The 16,691-nt window shown below is 44.9% G+C and overlaps 1 protein-coding gene across 1 annotated transcript in view; it reads left to right on the plus strand.

Annotated features, from left to right (window-relative positions):
- Fbxl20 (F-box and leucine rich repeat protein 20) overlaps positions 1 to 16,691 on the plus strand; it is a 57,578-nt gene that overhangs the window by 31,299 nt on the left and 9,588 nt on the right. The window contains 6 exon segments of the mRNA XM_032911756.1: positions 4,280 to 4,334; positions 6,795 to 6,869; positions 8,550 to 8,644; positions 9,997 to 10,065; positions 13,373 to 13,468; positions 15,932 to 16,058. Coding sequence (XP_032767647.1) covers positions 4,280 to 4,334; positions 6,795 to 6,869; positions 8,550 to 8,644; positions 9,997 to 10,065; positions 13,373 to 13,468; positions 15,932 to 16,058 — 517 coding nt within the window.

The following is a 16,691-nucleotide window of genomic DNA, read 5'->3' on the forward strand; positions in this document are numbered from 1 at the left end:
TGTGACTATCAGGTATTCGCTATGGCGTTGGAAGTCTGACTAACATAGTACTCTATGTGCTCTGTATAGCGTCAACTGAATACGGCTTGCATGCCTCTGAATATCATTGTGGTTAAGATAGCGGTGGTGAGGGTTGGGGATTTAGCTCAGTGGTAGAGCACTTGCCTAGCATGCGCAAGACCCTGGGTTCGGTCCCCAACTCCAAAAAAAAAAACCAAAAAAAAAAAAAAAAAAAGATAGTGGTGCTGAAAGTACCTAGATTAACAGCTCAGGTGTGTGGTCTGGCATCTCCATTTCTGTGACAAGAGGATCATTTCAAAAACACATGAAAAGGCTGAGTGCTGGCACACACCTCTACTTGCAACACAGGCAGCAGCCATGGCCGCTCAGACCCTGTCTCAACCTCTCTTCCCCATAAGAAAGACAGGAAACCAGAGAGGTGAGCTGGAGAGATGGCTCAGCAGCTAAGAGCACTGGTATTTTCACAGTGCCTCCCGGTTTGATCCCAGGCACCTACGTTGTAGCTCACAGCTACCCATAACTTCAGGTCCAAAGGATATCATGCCTTTTTCTGATACCTGTACGGACAAGACCTACAGGTTGTACATATATATGTATATTCGTGTGTGTGCGTGCGTGCGTGCGTGTGTGCGCACGCACACGTGCACGCAGCTGCAGGGAGTGGCATACATTTTAATCCCTGCACTTGGATGGCAGAGATGGTTGAATCTGTATAAATTGGAGCCAGCCTGGGCTACACATTGAGACCCTGTCACAGAAAAACAGCAAGCACAGGAGAGAGACTGGTATGCATCTATCTGTAAATCTAGCACTTACAGAGGCAGGAGAATTACCTACCAGTTTAAGGCCAGCCGCCTGCTGCTGCTGCTGCTTCCAATTTCTTTGTTATTCCTCCCTTTCTTCACAGGCCAGTGGGAAATGGGCTGTGTGTTTCTGGGGATGGAATTCAGGTTCATGAGCATGCTAGCCAATCACGCTACCAAGCTGTGGCCCAGGCCTTACTGACACCCGTTTCATTATCTCATCATAGTTGTTGTCTGGGCGTCTGCTGGAGTGGTCTGCTGACATTGCAGGATGTAGAGCAGTTGGGTTTACTGTCCTGTTGCTCCTCACTTAACCCTTCTAACTCGGGATCAACTGTAATCAGTCTCATGTGGAGCAAATAAAAATATATGAGACCTAGGAAGCGCAAGGCCCTGGGTTCGGTCCCCAGCTCCGAAAAAAAAAAAGAACCAAAAAAAAAAAAAAAAAAAATATATGAGAAATCGAAGGTGAGCCTGGCAGTTCAGGAGCGTGATCCAGTTACATGGCTGGCACCACGTGGGTGCCAGGACTCAGACCCGAGGCACTGTAAGAATGCCAGTGCCGAGCCATCCCTCCTGCCCACCTCCCTGTGGTTTCCTGTCTTTTAGGGGGAAGGGAGGTTGAAACAGGGTCTAAGTGGTCCTGGTCGTCCCAGGACTCTCACTCTGTAGACCAGGGTGAGTTTAAGGTCATCCTTAACTGTATCTCAGGAAGGAAAGAAAGCTGTGGGTGACACAGCCTTCGCATAAGGGAAGTGTAGTTCACTGTTGCTGCTGTCCTTTCTTTCCTGTTGACACCCACAACCGATGGATCATCCAGACGCCTTCTGCAGCTGGGTGGCATGGTGCATGCTTGTGGGTCAGCATTCTGAAGCTGAGGTGGAAGGGTGGAGTTCATGGACAGTCAGCGCAGCTATGTAGTGAAATCTTGTCCTACAGAGGAAAGGACAACTCTGCAATGTTGGCATCAGAACGGAAAATCCTTAGTTGTGTGATGCTGAAAGAAGACATATTCCAGTAGGACAGGTCGTCAGGAACAGTCTTCCCCAGCACATGCACACATTGTTGTCAAATTATTCTGACAGAGGTAGCTTACACATTTATAAGGGAACTCAGATGATGTTGGAAAGCCATCATCACGTGGGAAAGGACGGAAGTAACAGGAGAGTAGAAGTGGAGTTCAGTGCTAGGTCGTGGGCCGCATGCTCATGGCCCTGTGACTGATCCCAACAGCCACAAACCCTAAGCATAATACCTAACATAACAATCTAGAATAAAGCACAGGAGGATGTTTCCCTGAAGTTGCCCCTAACAATGGTTTCTTGACTATGACACCCCAAACTCAGAAAATGAAAGAAAAGCACGCTACTTGTCTACATCATAATTTAAAGCTTTTGCACGTTAAAAGATGCTACAGCAGGGCTGGAGAGGTGGCTCAGTGGTTAAGAGCAGTCAATGCTCTTCCAGAGGTCCTGAGTTCAATTCCCAGCAACCACATGGTGGCTCACAACCATCTGTAATGGGATTTGGTGCCCTCTTCTGGTGTGTCTGAAGACAACTACAGTGTACTCATATACATAAAATAAATAATTCTTTAAAAAAAAAAAAGATGCTACAGCAATAACAAGGCAGTCTGAGTGTGGAAGGAAAGATATGTGTAACCCCTGGTGTGGCAGGAAATGCATGTGTAATGAAGGGTACAAAGGACTTCAGGGTCCAACAAGAAAGTCTACAAACTAGCTAATTTTAAAACAACCACAGGTCTTCAGTAGGTGGATTTCCAAAGAAAACATGCAAATGGCCAAGAAACACATCAGAAAATCCCCAAACTGTGTGTGGTAACTTAAATGTAGTACCGGGAGGCCAGTGCAGGAGAATTGTCCTGAATTTGAGGCTATCCAGGTCTACAGAGCGAGATTCTGCCTCAAAACACCAACCACGAGGGGTTGGGGATTTAGCTCAGTGGTAGAGCGCTTGCCAAGGCCCTGGGTTCGGTCCCCAGCTCCGAAAAAAAGGAAAAAAAAACAAAAAAACAAAAAAAAAAACACCAACCACAAAGACACAAAGAGATAACAGTTCTTTTTTTTAATGATCTTTTTCAGTGATTATATTTATATTTATTTACGCATGTAGGTGCACTGTCATGGTTTTCAGACACACCAGATTGGATCCTATTACAGATGGTTGTGAGCCACTGTATGGTTGCTGGGATTTGAACTCAGGACCTCTGAAAGCAGAGTTAGTGCTCTTAACCTCTGCACCATCTTTCCAGCCCTCTAGATACCAATTCTTATTTCACAGCCATTTGTGTGGCTGTAAAAACAAGAAGCCAGGCATGGTAGAGCACACCTATAATCCCAGTACTTGGGAGGCAGAAGCAGATGGATCTCTGTGAGTTTGAGGCCAGCCTGGTCTACAGAGCAAGTTCCAGGGCAGCCTGTGGTATTACACAGAGAAACCATGTCTCAAAAATTAGACTTAATAATAACAATAATAATAATAATAATATAAATGTTAGCAAAGATGGAGCAATCGGAAGTTTTTTCACTGATAAATAGTTGTTTAAATGGCACAACTGATGCATAGCAGAACAACAAAGGAGTCTACTTTTGGGTATATAGCTGAAATGATCAGGGACTCAAAACAGGTATTTGTGTACCTAGAAACGGAATTTGTAGTAACCAGTTGAGGGAAGCAACACAGTCACCCACTGATGGATGTACGGATGTTGTCTTTTATACGTGAACTGGTATGCAGCCTTACACATGGAGTAATAGCAGGCTCTCTCCGGGAGAGAAGAATGGGGTTGCGAGGGCTAAGAGGCAATGGCAAGTTACTGTTAAATACAAAGTTTCAGTTGCACAAGATCCAGATTGAGGTTGGTGGGAATGGCTACACAATGAGAGCCAATGCTTGGGCTATGCGTACTTTACATATGAGGGTGCCCCCACTGCTCTCTTTCAAGGTGAAAGAATTATTTTTGCAAATTATTCAGGGTATATTTGTATTTGAAAGAACTGCCTCTGGGTGATGGAGGTGTAGGTGAGTGTGTGTGTGTGTGTGTTTAAGTAATCTGTTTACATCATTATAAGCTAAATCTAAGAGAAACTTCTTAATCAGTTGTTTGGGGATAGAAGGGGGACTAGCAAAATGGGGGAAGAGGAAAGAGTGTCCTAGAGGGGTGACTGCAAGCAGGGTACAGGGATATACATAAATGAAAAGATAACGAAACCTGTTACTTTATACACTAAAGCTTTTTATTTAAAAAATAAAAACTAGACACAGTGGTTGCACACCTGTAAGCCTGCCACTCCAGAGGCTATCGAAGGAGGATCATGAGGTCAAGGCCATCTTGGACCACATAATGAGGCGGGCATGAGAGAGACTATGTAAAAGACAGATTATCTATAAGAGTGAGAAAAAATGATAAAAGCTTGTCTCTCTTTTCTTCTTAGGATATTTTCTTTCCTGGATGTTGTTACCCTTTGTCGCTGTGCTCAGGTCTCCAGGGTAAGATGGTGTCAGGGGGATCTTCTTTTGGACTGGGGCTGATAGCCTTTTAGGTGTTGCTTGTATATTTTACAGAAAACATTTCATTCAGAATACCCCATCCGTGACATGTCATTCTATGATCGAATTCTGTTTTATGCACTGTTCCTAATATTTGCACAATACAAACAGAAGGCATACTTTATATTCAACGTCTTGACTCTGCTCATTAAGGAAATCTTATTTTACTCATCTTATAGTTCATTTTTTTATAAGATTTATGTATTTATGTGAGTACACTGGCTGTCCTCACACACACCAGAAGAGGGCAGCAGATCCCATTACAGATGGTTGTGAGCCACCATGTGGTTACTTGGAATTGAACTCAGGACCCCTGGAAGAGCAGCCAGTGCTCTTAACCATTGAGCCATCTCTCCAGCCCCTTAGAGTTCACGCGTATAGACATGCACATGCATGTATTAAAGACTCTCGTGTATCCCATTCTCATGTTGTCTCCATATAGTCTTCTCTTCAAAATAAGGGGAGAAAAAGCTCCAGAGTAGCCAGCATGTGGGAGGTTCACATGAGGTACAGTTTCCGTTTTGGATGGACCCAAGTGTCTCTTCAGACCACTAATATAACGCCTACTGCCACTATATTCGAGAAACCAAAACCTTCATGTAGAAATTCCCCTCTCTGGTAATTTAAAATAACTTTTCTGTGCTAAAAGCTCTACTTACTTGCATGCCCACCATGTTGGAAACAGTAAGCAGTGTTGTGATTTCTTTACGCTGTTTTTGTCCTGGTAACTGTATGGTCTTTATGTACAGTTCTTACAAGTGAGCACATTTTCCTGTCTGGCTCCTTATCAACCAAAACCGTCATCCAGGGGCGTTCACAGTAATCTTCAATTGTGATTTTCTCTTAAGGAAGGCAGGGAGCTGTGCCAGATCTCATTAAACCTGAACTGTTAGTGCCTCTTGGTATTCTGTCGTTCTGATACTTGTGGATCGTGTTGGGAAGGAGACATTTGCTCTTGTGGTGCTGGGATTGAGTCTAGGGCCAGGCATAAGGTAGGCCAGGCCTGACACGGAGACACACTGCCAGTACTTTGAGGGGTTTTGTTTTGTTTTGTTTTTTTGTTTTGTTTTGTTTTGTTTTAATTCAGACTCTAAGGAGGAACCTGTCATTCCTAATTTTAGGCTGAGTTCTGCATGTTTCCTGCTCAGTGAAGAACCTGGCAAGGACTAGCACACAATCAGAGATATATTTAGCCCAGACTCTCTTAAACATGTGGTTTTTAGAGTTTTATTTGTTAGCTTCCCATGGTTAACTATTTAAAACAAAAACACAAAAACAAAACACTGGAAGAATCTGAAGCCACAAAGAGAAAGGTAGCATTGACCACATGAGAAACCACAGTGAAAGCACACCTGCTTGCTTCCCCATCCCTGACATGTTTCCTGCTGGTCATATGACAGTTACCCTTGGGTTTCTCAGAATATCCAGAATTTGGTTTTGGAAATCTTGAAGAAAAGTGGGAAATAGTGGCCCAAACCCTTAATCCTGTCACGTTGGAGGCAGAGGCTGAGAGGTCTCTAAGAGTTCCCAGTCACCCACTGCTACAGTCTCAAAAAATTGTTTTGTCACAGAAAGCATAACCTTCATTAGATTGCTTTTAAAGTTTGTCGCGATGAAGAATACTCTAGAGCTGGGTGTGACGGCCCAGACCTCTGTCCTGGTCCTTGAACATCTTGGGTTGAGTACACTAAGCTACATAGGGAAATAATTCATACAGAAGAACATATATTGTTCTGAACAATGTGTGGCTTTTTTTACATAATTAAAGGAAGCTTTTAAGGGGTTTAAAATGCCAAATGAAAAAAAGCCAAGTGATACACAGGCTCCTACTGACGTGGCCTCACCCCGTCCTGAAAGCTAGCTTAGCAAGTGTTGTTCTTGCTGCCTCCAGTTCATCGAAGAGACATGACCGTCGTTTTAAGTTTGTAGCTTTTAAATTACCACAGAGGCCTGGGCCTGGCACCGGGACTAGTGAGGCCGAAGCAGGAGATCAGGAGTTGAGGCTGATGGGGCCTGCACAGTAAGCCCTAAAACAAACAACTAGGGCTGCAGCTCGGCTGTATGGTTCTTGCCTACCACGTATAAGGCCCTGGGTTTGATCTCCAGTGAGACAAACAATAAAATAAAATTGTCCCTGAGTCAGGTTGGACAGAATATTGATCATTTATGAAGCATCGATCATGAGGAAAACAGTTTGGGAAATACCTGCTGCAGGCTTCTGCCACTGCCCCCCCCAGAGCTGCACTGCCCCCATGCAGGTCTCGTGGGCAGAGACAGTTGCAGGAACTGAGGAAATTTTTGATCAATCTCAATTATTTGTTGGTTGAATTGTGAACTTAAATATTACAGTTTCTGTTTTCATTTCGACCTGTGTTCATTCTCTCTTTTTATTCAAAACAGGCCTGGAATGTCCTAGCTCTGGATGGCAGTAACTGGCAACGGATAGACCTGTTCGATTTCCAGAGGGACATTGAGGTATGACTCCGTGGTGTGTGGAGGGACATGGAGGTATGACTCCGTGGTGTGTGGAGGGACATGGAGGTATGACTCCGTGGTGTGTGGAGGGACATGGAGGTATGACTCCGTGGTGTGTGGAGGGACATGGAGGTATGACTCCGTGGTGTGTGGAGGGACATGGAGGTATGACTCCGTGGTGTGTGGTCCCATTTGTTTAATTAGTGGTTACAGCGTTAGTCCTAGCCATAGAAATCTTTTTCCATTAAAGAAGTTAATAGTTTTGGTACCACTGAAGCCTCCATGTTCCCAAGAGGATTTTCTTAGCTAGGTGTGGCAGCCCAGGTCTTTAACCTCAGCAGAGTCAGGCAGATCAGTGTGAGCTGGAGACCAGCCTGGCTGTGTAGTGAAACACAACACAAGACAACAACAGAGTCTCTCAGGTTTGGGAAGCCGATGCTAGGACTCAGACCCAGGGCCTGGAGCTTGACAGGCCACTCTCCTGACTGGCCTGCTTCTCTCCCCCGGCTTTTCCTTCAGTTTTCCAGGATAAGTGGAATTAGTTCCCTGGAATAACACTAACTTCTTAGTAACATTACTCCTGAGAACAAAGGTCTTCTTTTGTAGTTTTTATATTTATTTACAGTAAGTAGGCTTAAACTTGTTGGGGGTGGTATTTGTGTTTATTCTTGGTGTGTGTTTTGATTCTCGGGGGAACAAAAATAGAGATGATTAAGACTATTAAATTGTTTTTACTAATGGGGGACAATTTTCTTCCGTGCTGTCCTTTTTTCTCATTTAATCTTTTAGTATAGCCTGTTAGTTTCCTCTGAGTAGAAAAGTATAATGGCAGCCAGGCATGCACACACCTCTGACCCCAGCACAGGGAGATAAAGTTCAGAAGAGCAGAAACAAGTGCAAGGCCAGGGGTTTTGAGATCCCCAGCACCTGTGTATAGGTCAGGGATGGAGGTTCATCCCTTAACTCCAGAACCTAGGGAGGGAGATAGAGACAGATACATCCTAGACGCTCGCTAGCCAGCCAGTCTACCACAGAGAAGCTCTGTTCAGAGAGAAGCCCTATTTCAAAACATAGACTGAAGAATCAGTTCTAGAAGACGGGCATCCCAACAGCCTCTAGACCTGCACATGTGTGTATACCACACGGACTTCAAATTCACCCTCAGCCACATAGTAGTCAACTAGCCTTGGGTACAGGAGACACATCTCGAAGTCAACAGCAGAAATAGAGCTAAAGAAAATGGCTCAGCGGTTAAGAGGACTGGCTGCTTTTCAAGAGGACCCTGGTTTCAATTCCCATCACCCACATGGCGGCTCACAACCGTCTGTAGCTCCAGTTCCAGAGGATCGGGTTCCCTGTGGCGGACACCACGGACATGTCGTGCATGCATAGGCATACGTGCAGCCTGCTCACTCATATTAAAATTAAATCTGAAAAGTCACAACAGAGCTCATTAACGTTGTACTGCGTTCACACTTCTCTGATCCCGTGGATGGATGGATGTCACAAACGTGACTCACGGGGTCACGCAGCAGCATGTTCTTAGAATTCTCCTACTTAAAAGCCTTTCTTTCTGTTTATAACCTGCTGTTTGTTTTGTTTTTGTTTTTTTAAATGAGCATGTATTCTTGTCAAAAGAAGTAACATAAGCTGTCTTTTTGCTTAACTGTCTCTTCATAGGGCCGGGTAGTGGAAAATATTTCTAAACGATGCGGAGGCTTTTTACGGAAGTTAAGTCTTCGTGGGTGTCTCGGAGTAGGAGACAATGCACTGAGGTAAGAAGAAAACCTTAAGGAGTGACTTCCAGTCTCATAGATCGAAGTAAAGAACAACACCAGCTCACTCAGAAAAGGCCAAACACTAAGTAGTTTTTGAATTTCTAAGCTGTTAAAAATGCAAGCGTGTACATTGGTTATAACAAATTTCTAGCATGTCCTACTGATTGCACTGTGCAGTGTGACCACGCAGGAGACGGCTACACAGCAAATACAGGACAGAGATGAGATTTCAAACGCTCCACACTAAAGTAGTTCTCTGGGGACCTTGAGTTGGTGTGTAGACTTTGATTAAGTCAAAGATAAAGTCATTTTCAGCTTTTGTTGCCATAAAGATCAATGTTTAATCTGAGAAATTGCAAGGTTAAGGCAGGGGGATTGCAAGTTCAACATCAGCCAGGGCTACACAGTGAGACCCTTCTGAGAACACTTAAGGAAGAAAGCTAAATTTACAGTTTTAAAGAGCGGTCTGTGCAGCCTGGGAGGTGGCGCATGCCTTTGATCCCAGCACTGTGACGGCAGAGGCAGGCAGAGGTCTCTGAATGCAAGACCAGTTTGGTCTGCAGAGAGAGGGAGTTCCAGGACAGCTAGGGATACACAGAAACCCTGTCTCAAAAACAAAACAACCAGAACAAAAGAACAAAAAGAACAGTCTGTGGGGACTAATCTCTTTAGACCACCAGCTACTTTGTGTTGAATTCACACCTCACTCACAGATATAAAAGTTGGTTTTTCTTGTTCCCAGCAGTTCTTTGATTCTGCAGACTGGCTATTTCCGTTCACTGCCAGCACAGCTGTCCAGAGTCGGCTCAGCCCTGCAGGCCAGCGCCCAGTGCCATAGTTAGCCCCTACTCAGATGCCAGTTGCAAGTCCCAGTTGCTCTGCACTTATCTGGATGATTATTTTATAATCAGGTGTTATCATGACTCCTCCCAAATTTTCTAGTTTGCTAGCATGAGTCCAGTAATTCAGGAAAGCTTTGGGTACTATAAACAGCTCACTATTAAGCACACGAGTTAGTAGCTAGAGGAAGTGTGGAAGGGCAGGGTTGAGAAGTGTCTGAAGACTGGAATACCTGTCCTTGTGGAGTTGGTATACCGCCTTCCCAGGACACCACCCCAGCAGCTCTGGTCCCATTATTCAAAAGATGAGGACAAACAAAACTCACACCTGTTCCTCAGGAAATTACAGACGTCTTAGGGTCTCTATCCTAGAAAGGAGAGCTCAAACCAGTCATAGATTTTACATATTATGGCATCATAGGTATCAACAGCAGCATTATCTTATGTCTTTTTTTATATCTAAAGTTTTACACAACTTATTTATAACCTTTAACTTTTTTCCCCATAAAGGACCTTTGCACAAAACTGTAGGAATATTGAAGTACTAAGTCTCAACGGATGTACGAAGACGACAGACGCGTGAGTATGGACTTGAGACAATATCACCAGTCCATAGTCTGCCCTACTCTAGCCTTGACTATACTCTCCTGAACACGTTGAATTAAGTGTCCTTAATGAATGACTGTTTTTGTGTGGCTTATGATGCTAAGGGGTGAGCACAGGCCTTGGACTATACCTCTGAGCTACATCCCCAGTCCTAGAAGAAAAGGCTGAGGGGAAAGTCGTGAAGGTAGAAGTGGAATAAAGGCTTCCTTGGAACTCATTCATCTGGAATATTTAAGTGCACCTTACAACTACGGCTAATGTCCATGCTGACAGGCTAATAATCAAAAGCCACACGGCAGGCAACTGTATAAGTGATTAAAGCCATAAACATAAACCTGAATGGCTGGTGCTATTCAAGGAAAATGACTGTTGCCTGCCACTCATAAGATAAAAGGTTAACACAATCCCTGAGGTAACACCCGTGGCCTGGTGTGTTTATCGTGTGCTCTGAGCACTGAGCCCATCGCCCCGCTTGAGCTCGTCACACTTTGTGGCCATTCTTTTTTTTTTTTTTTTGGTTCTTTTTTTCGGAGCTGGGGATTGAACCCAGGGCCTTGTGCTTCCTAGGCAAGCGCTCTACCACTGAGCTAAATCCCCAACCCCTTTGTGGCCATTCTTACCTGGGTCACTGGCTCCTTCTGATTTCTCCTCTCTGACTCTGTCAGTACTTGTAAGAAAAAGGGGCATGGTATTTAATCTGTAAATATTTTAGACTAGATTTACATCTTAATGACCAAGGCCTTTTTATTCTTAATACTGAAAATCAAACCCAAATTTTTGTAGACAAAACTGTAGACCCAGCTGTGGACTGCAGACCGAGTGCTGGGGTTAAGGTGTGTGTGGCCGCCACCGCTACCTGGCTAAGTCGTGGAATTCTTGCCTGAGGCTCCCGGCTCACCCATCCCGTGAGAAGTTCTCAGCAATCAATAAACACGGTCTAGGTAGACCGAAGCAGCTTGAGCTGCCTCCTAGGTGGGCTCACTTGATTTGAAACGGCACAGGTTAGCCTGAGGCTGGGGGTCACTGAGACTCTGGTTATAACAGGCAGTGAGACACACCCAGGCATCTTCTCTGGTCTGGAGAGAGCTCAGGGCTTAGGTCCCAGACTCAGTTTACCTCACTTGCAGCTCACTTCCTTCAGTAATTCCAGCTCCAGGAGATATGGCGCCCTCTTCTGGCCTCTGGACAACCAGGCATGCACACGCTGCACTCACAGTCAGACTTACACATAAAATAAAAATAAACCTAAGAAAAGAAACCTCACGTATCCTATGTTGGCCAAAGGCTGTGTTCACAGGCAGCAGAGGTCAGAATGAACACAGGGTAGCCACATACGCCTGGTTGGTGGAGCTTAGGCCTATAGAAAAGTACACAAGAAAAAGATCCTTGCAAAGAGCCGGACTTCGAATGTCCTCTCAAGCCCACATGTGGGCTGTCTACATAACAAGCAGGCTGTGCTTACATGGGTAGAACACTCAATGGAAAGAAGTAAGATGCAGTCAAGAAGAAAGGAAGCCGCTGAGGAGGAACACCATCAGCCCCTGCATCTGGATGAGATAGGTCAGTTAGAGTCTCTACTAAAGAAGTAAATAGGGGTTGGGGATTTATCTCAGTGGTAGAGCGCTTGCCTAGCAAGCGCAAGGCCCTGGGTTCGGGCCCCAGCTCTGAAAAAAAAAAGAAAGAAAAGTCTCTATGATTCCATTTCTGCCCATTCTCTTTCTGATAGTAAACCTGCAGACATGGTGAAATTTCCTAAAACCCATGACTTTCTCCAACACACACAGCAAGCACCAGCCCCATGGAGTGGCCTGGTATCAGGACAAGGGTTCTCTGTGCCGTGGAGAGCAGCATTCTATCAAGGGACCAAAATATGCACAGGCTAATAAAATGACAAAGAAGCCTTGCTGAGGCCAGAGTGTGGTGAACCAACTAGAGGTCTAAGGGGATTCTGGCTGCTCAAACATGCAGGCTCACCATGCAGTGGTGGTCACACTTTTAATCCCAGCACTAGGGAGGCAGAGGCAGGTAGATCTCTGAGTTCCAGGTCAACCTGGTCTACAAATGAGTTCCAAGTGAGCCAGGAATACACAGAGATTCCCTGTCTCCAAAAACAAAAAGAAACAAAATTTCAAGCATTTGATCCAGTTCTAAGCCAGTTTTATTCTGAAGACCAAATTATGAGCTTGTGTTTACTCTTATGGGCGTTTTGTTTGTGCGTATGCCACATTTGAACCTGGTGCCTGTGGAGGCCTGAAGCGGGATCCGAACCCCTGGAACTGGTGTTACAGACATTTGGGAGTAGGTGCTGGGAACGGAAACCTGGTCCTCTAGAACAGCAGCCAGTGTTTTTAACTGCTGAACCATTTCTCCAGTCCCAAGATTATATTTTTTAAAAATGTATGGGCCCAGCATGGTTGGGCAAGCCTGATAACTTGATCCCCAGAAACCATGACGCAGGGGGAAAACCAACCCCTGAAAGTTGTCCTCCGACCTCTACATGTGGGCTGTAGGGTACAACACATGTATACACACACACATCATAAGCACATACAATAATAAATGAAAGTCTTAAGTTAAATGTATTTAGGGTGCAGGATACATCCCAGTGGTGAGAGCTTGTTGAGCGCGTGTGAGATCGGGGGTTGACCTCTTACTCCTGTACAGCACAGCGGTGCTTTAATTTCTCTCTCACACCCCAGTTCCTGACCTTCCTTTGTGTGCCTTATAAAGTCCAGCCCTTTCGTTTCTGCCCTGCACAGCGTTTTCATGAGAGAGGGTGGAGTGCAGGCCGAAGCAGAGCTTTTAGAGCTGGGCCTCTGGCATGCATGGGTTCATCAAGCAAGTGCGAGCTTCTTAGCACTCATCCAGCACGCGATCCCTCGCTCACAGTGTTTCCAGTTGGGAGTCAAATGCTACTGTCATGTGTTGTGGGCTGCTTTGGGGATGCTATGAAAATTTTACAGTTCTGATACACACATGCATATTTATTGAGAAAGGTGTGTGATGCACTAAAAATTTAAGTTGTTGAGCTTGCATATATTTCATCAAGTACCTTTCTTAAATTTTATTATTTTTAAGTGACTGGGAGTGCAGCCATGCAATTTCTACAGCACAAGTGTGACGGCTCAAGTGTTAGGTCAGAAGACCGCTTTTGGGGCGGGGCGTGACTGACATGATCGGTCAGGTTGCATGGCCGGCGCGTTTCCTTGCCGAGCATCTCGGTGCGCAGATGTGTTCTTATTTCAAATGTGTGTTCTCCCCCACCCCCTTCTCTCTGCAGCACCTGCACTAGCCTTAGCAAATTCTGCTCCAAACTCAGGCACCTCGACTTGGCTTCCTGTACATCAATAACAAACATGTCTCTCAAAGCTCTGAGGTAATTTCTTATAATAGTATGCCTAGTGCTACATATTTGACAAAAATAACTGATAACAGCTGGAATTGAAGGCAGCGATGTTTCATGGGTGTGTCCTGTAGTCCCGGGGCACCTTTTCCTGCCCCTGCTCACATTAAAATCACAGGCAACGTTAATACGAAGTATCCAGAGATAACTAAGACTTTTGAACAGAGCAGAACTGGTTATCAGCTAAGATCAGCTAGATGTCCATAAAGGACTGCCCTTTGAAAAAGAAGACAGCATGTGCAGTACGGCTTAGTGGTTAAAACGGAGCCTGTAGCCAGGCCATTGTCCGACAGCTTTGACTGAACAGCGCTCCAAAGAGCTTTTCCTGGTCACCTTACAGCTGCATTGTTACTAGGACTGCATGAGACGCTGAAGCCTGACCTGAAGGCCTTTGTGGGCTTCCGCCTGCCATACCTGTAGTAGTGACACGAGGCAGCCGTGCTCCGCACTCTCGTAGTTAAGTACATTAGAGCTAGGGTTGTTCACGTCAGTAACCGCAGCACTTGGACAGCTGGGGCAGGAGGATCATCAGTTCAAGGCCAGCCTGGACTGAGTGACCACGTCCAGAAGATAAACAGTACTTAGATGGGAGTGCACAGCAGCTCGAGCCGCCAGTCAGCTAGTCAGCCAGTCAGTCAGTCAGTCAGTCAGTCAGTCAGTCAGTCAGTCAGCCAGCCAGTCAGTCAGTCAGTCAGTCAGTCAGTCAATCTCTGAACTCACTCTGCAGACCAAGATAGCCTTGAACTCAAGAGTTACGCCTGCCTCTGCCTCCAGAGTTCTGGGGGCTTTTGTTTTGTTTTGTCTTCTCATTTTTAGTAATGTCTCACTGCATACACCAGTTGGCCTGTAGACCAGGAAGGCTTTGAATTTATGGTCCTCAGCCTCTCAGGTAGCTGGGATTAGAGTGTTATCAAGCATGACCGGGGTGGGGGGTATTCATTCATTCATTCATTCCAGGCTGGCCTTGAACTTCTGAAACACATGCTTTTACTTCCCAAATAAAAGTGTATTTTAGAAGAGAGAAATACTCATTGCCTTTGGAAATCTACTTTTTTTTTTTTGCCTTTAAGATTTATTTGTTGGGCTGGAGAGATGGCTCAGTGGTTAAGAGCACCGACTGCTCTTCCCGAGGTCCTGAGTTCAAATCCCAGCAACCACATGGTGGTCACAACCATCTGAAATGAGATCTGATGCTCTCTTCTGGTGTGTCTGAAGATAGTGACAGTGTAATCATAATATATAATAAATAAATAATAAAAAAAAAAGATTTATTTGTTATGTATACAACATTCTGCCTGCAGGCCAGAAGAGGGCATCGGATCCCATTACAGATGGTTGTGAGCCACCATGTGGTTGCTGGGAATTGAACTCAGGACCTCTGGAAGAGTAGACAGTGCTCTTAACTGCTGAGCCATTTCTTTAGTCCAGAAATCTACTTTTTTTAGAAATCTACTTTTTAACTAGACTTTCTTAATTAGACCTCTGTGTGTTAGTTCTGCTTACACACATTAAAAACTAAGCTCTTAATTTTTTTATATTATGCTGCCTTATTAAGCCAGCCAAGGCTGCTTATCAAGACCCTATGTCAGAAAGAGAGAGAAAGAATTAGTATAAATGATGTAAAACAAGGGTCCTTTTGGAACTTCCTCGTAAGTACAATCTGTATATCTGAACTGCCTGCCATCGGCTCAGTGACATTAACATTTATAAGATATTTTCACACAGTTGATCTCTTATTGAAGGCTTTTATGCAGGGGATAGGACGAGCATTTACAGATTTTTAAAAATCTTAAAAGTCTGTAAGTTTCTGGCCACTCCTGAAATAGCCATGAAATCTGGCTGAGATGTGCCTGTAAGTTTTACAGAGGCCCAGGTAAAAAGACTGGCAAGCACGCCCCGTACTGCCGCACCAGGAGTGGGCTCAGCTCAGGTGAGCCTGAGAAGATGTGCTTAACCGGACCTAGACTTTATCTCAGGACTTTCTGTAAGCAGGGCACTTCAAACTGTTGAGGCAGTGTCTACAGGGATAGAAGGTTTGAAAGCCCTCAGTATTGAGAGCAGAAAAAAAATCAGGGTAGATCCAGGGTATTATACACAGAGGCTAAACACGGTCTATCCTTCCGTCAGACTGAAGAAACAATACTCTAGGAATAGTCCACATAAGAGAGCCTTTTAGATTTTTTTTTAAATAGAAGTTTAAAAGTGTGATAGAACTGTGATACTAGTTCAATTCCTTGACAGAACATCTGACCTTGAAGCTGAACGGTTGTTGGTTACTGTAAGTTTAAGCTTCTAGTCTGTATCTGGGAAACAATGTGTGCTTTGTGCTTGTTGTGTAAAACCCTGCCCAGCGATACAGTCCTCCATGACCACCGTAAGATGAGGTTGTGGCAGCTTTGGGAGTGACATGCTTGTCTCATTGTGTTTTGTCCTAAGTGAGGGCTGTCCACTGTTGGAGCAGTTGAACATCTCCTGGTGTGACCAAGTAACCAAGGATGGCATTCAAGCACTAGTGAGAGGCTGTGGGGGTCTCAAGGCCTTATTCTTAAAAGGCTGCACTCAGGTAATGCTCTGTGTAGTGCTTGTGAAAGCCAGAGGAACCGTTAGCTCTTGTAGGTTTTCCCAAGATGGCTGTCCTGGGGACAGTGGCAGTTGGAGATGCTACTGTGAAAGCACGCTTCCAAAAGTCAGGACGGTTTGCTTAGAATTGAGGACAATTAATATCTGACCAAAGCATAAATGGGGGAAAGGGCAGTGGAGACACTCATGCTTGCCATTATCTGTGCTGGAAAGAGTTTCTTTGTCCCTGTTTTTGAGCTGAGTGGGTGGAGAGGGCAGTCTGGGTGTTTACACGGCCATGACCAGCAGGAGCTGTCCACAGGCCTTCCAAGTGCACTGCATATGGCAAGTACGTTTAAAAGTTCATTTTACCTCCTGCCGTACCTCACAGGTATAAAGAACACTTCTTTTCATTAAAAAATTCACAAACTCAGGCATGATGGTACATCCCTGTAAGCCTAGCATTTGGGAGGCTGAGACAGGGGGATCCCTATAAGTTCAAAGGCAGCCTGGGCTACATCATAAGGCTGTGTCATAAGAAAAAAAAGTAACAATAAAAATAAAATTAAATTTCTCTGTTTAAAAAGACCTGTCAGATGATGTTGGCAGCGGTGATCGCAGTGGGTGGAGTTAGGGC

Source organism: Rattus rattus, chromosome 9, assembly GCF_011064425.1.
Source record: "Rattus rattus isolate New Zealand chromosome 9, Rrattus_CSIRO_v1, whole genome shotgun sequence".
Classification (NCBI taxonomy): Eukaryota; Metazoa; Chordata; class Mammalia; order Rodentia; family Muridae; genus Rattus; species Rattus rattus.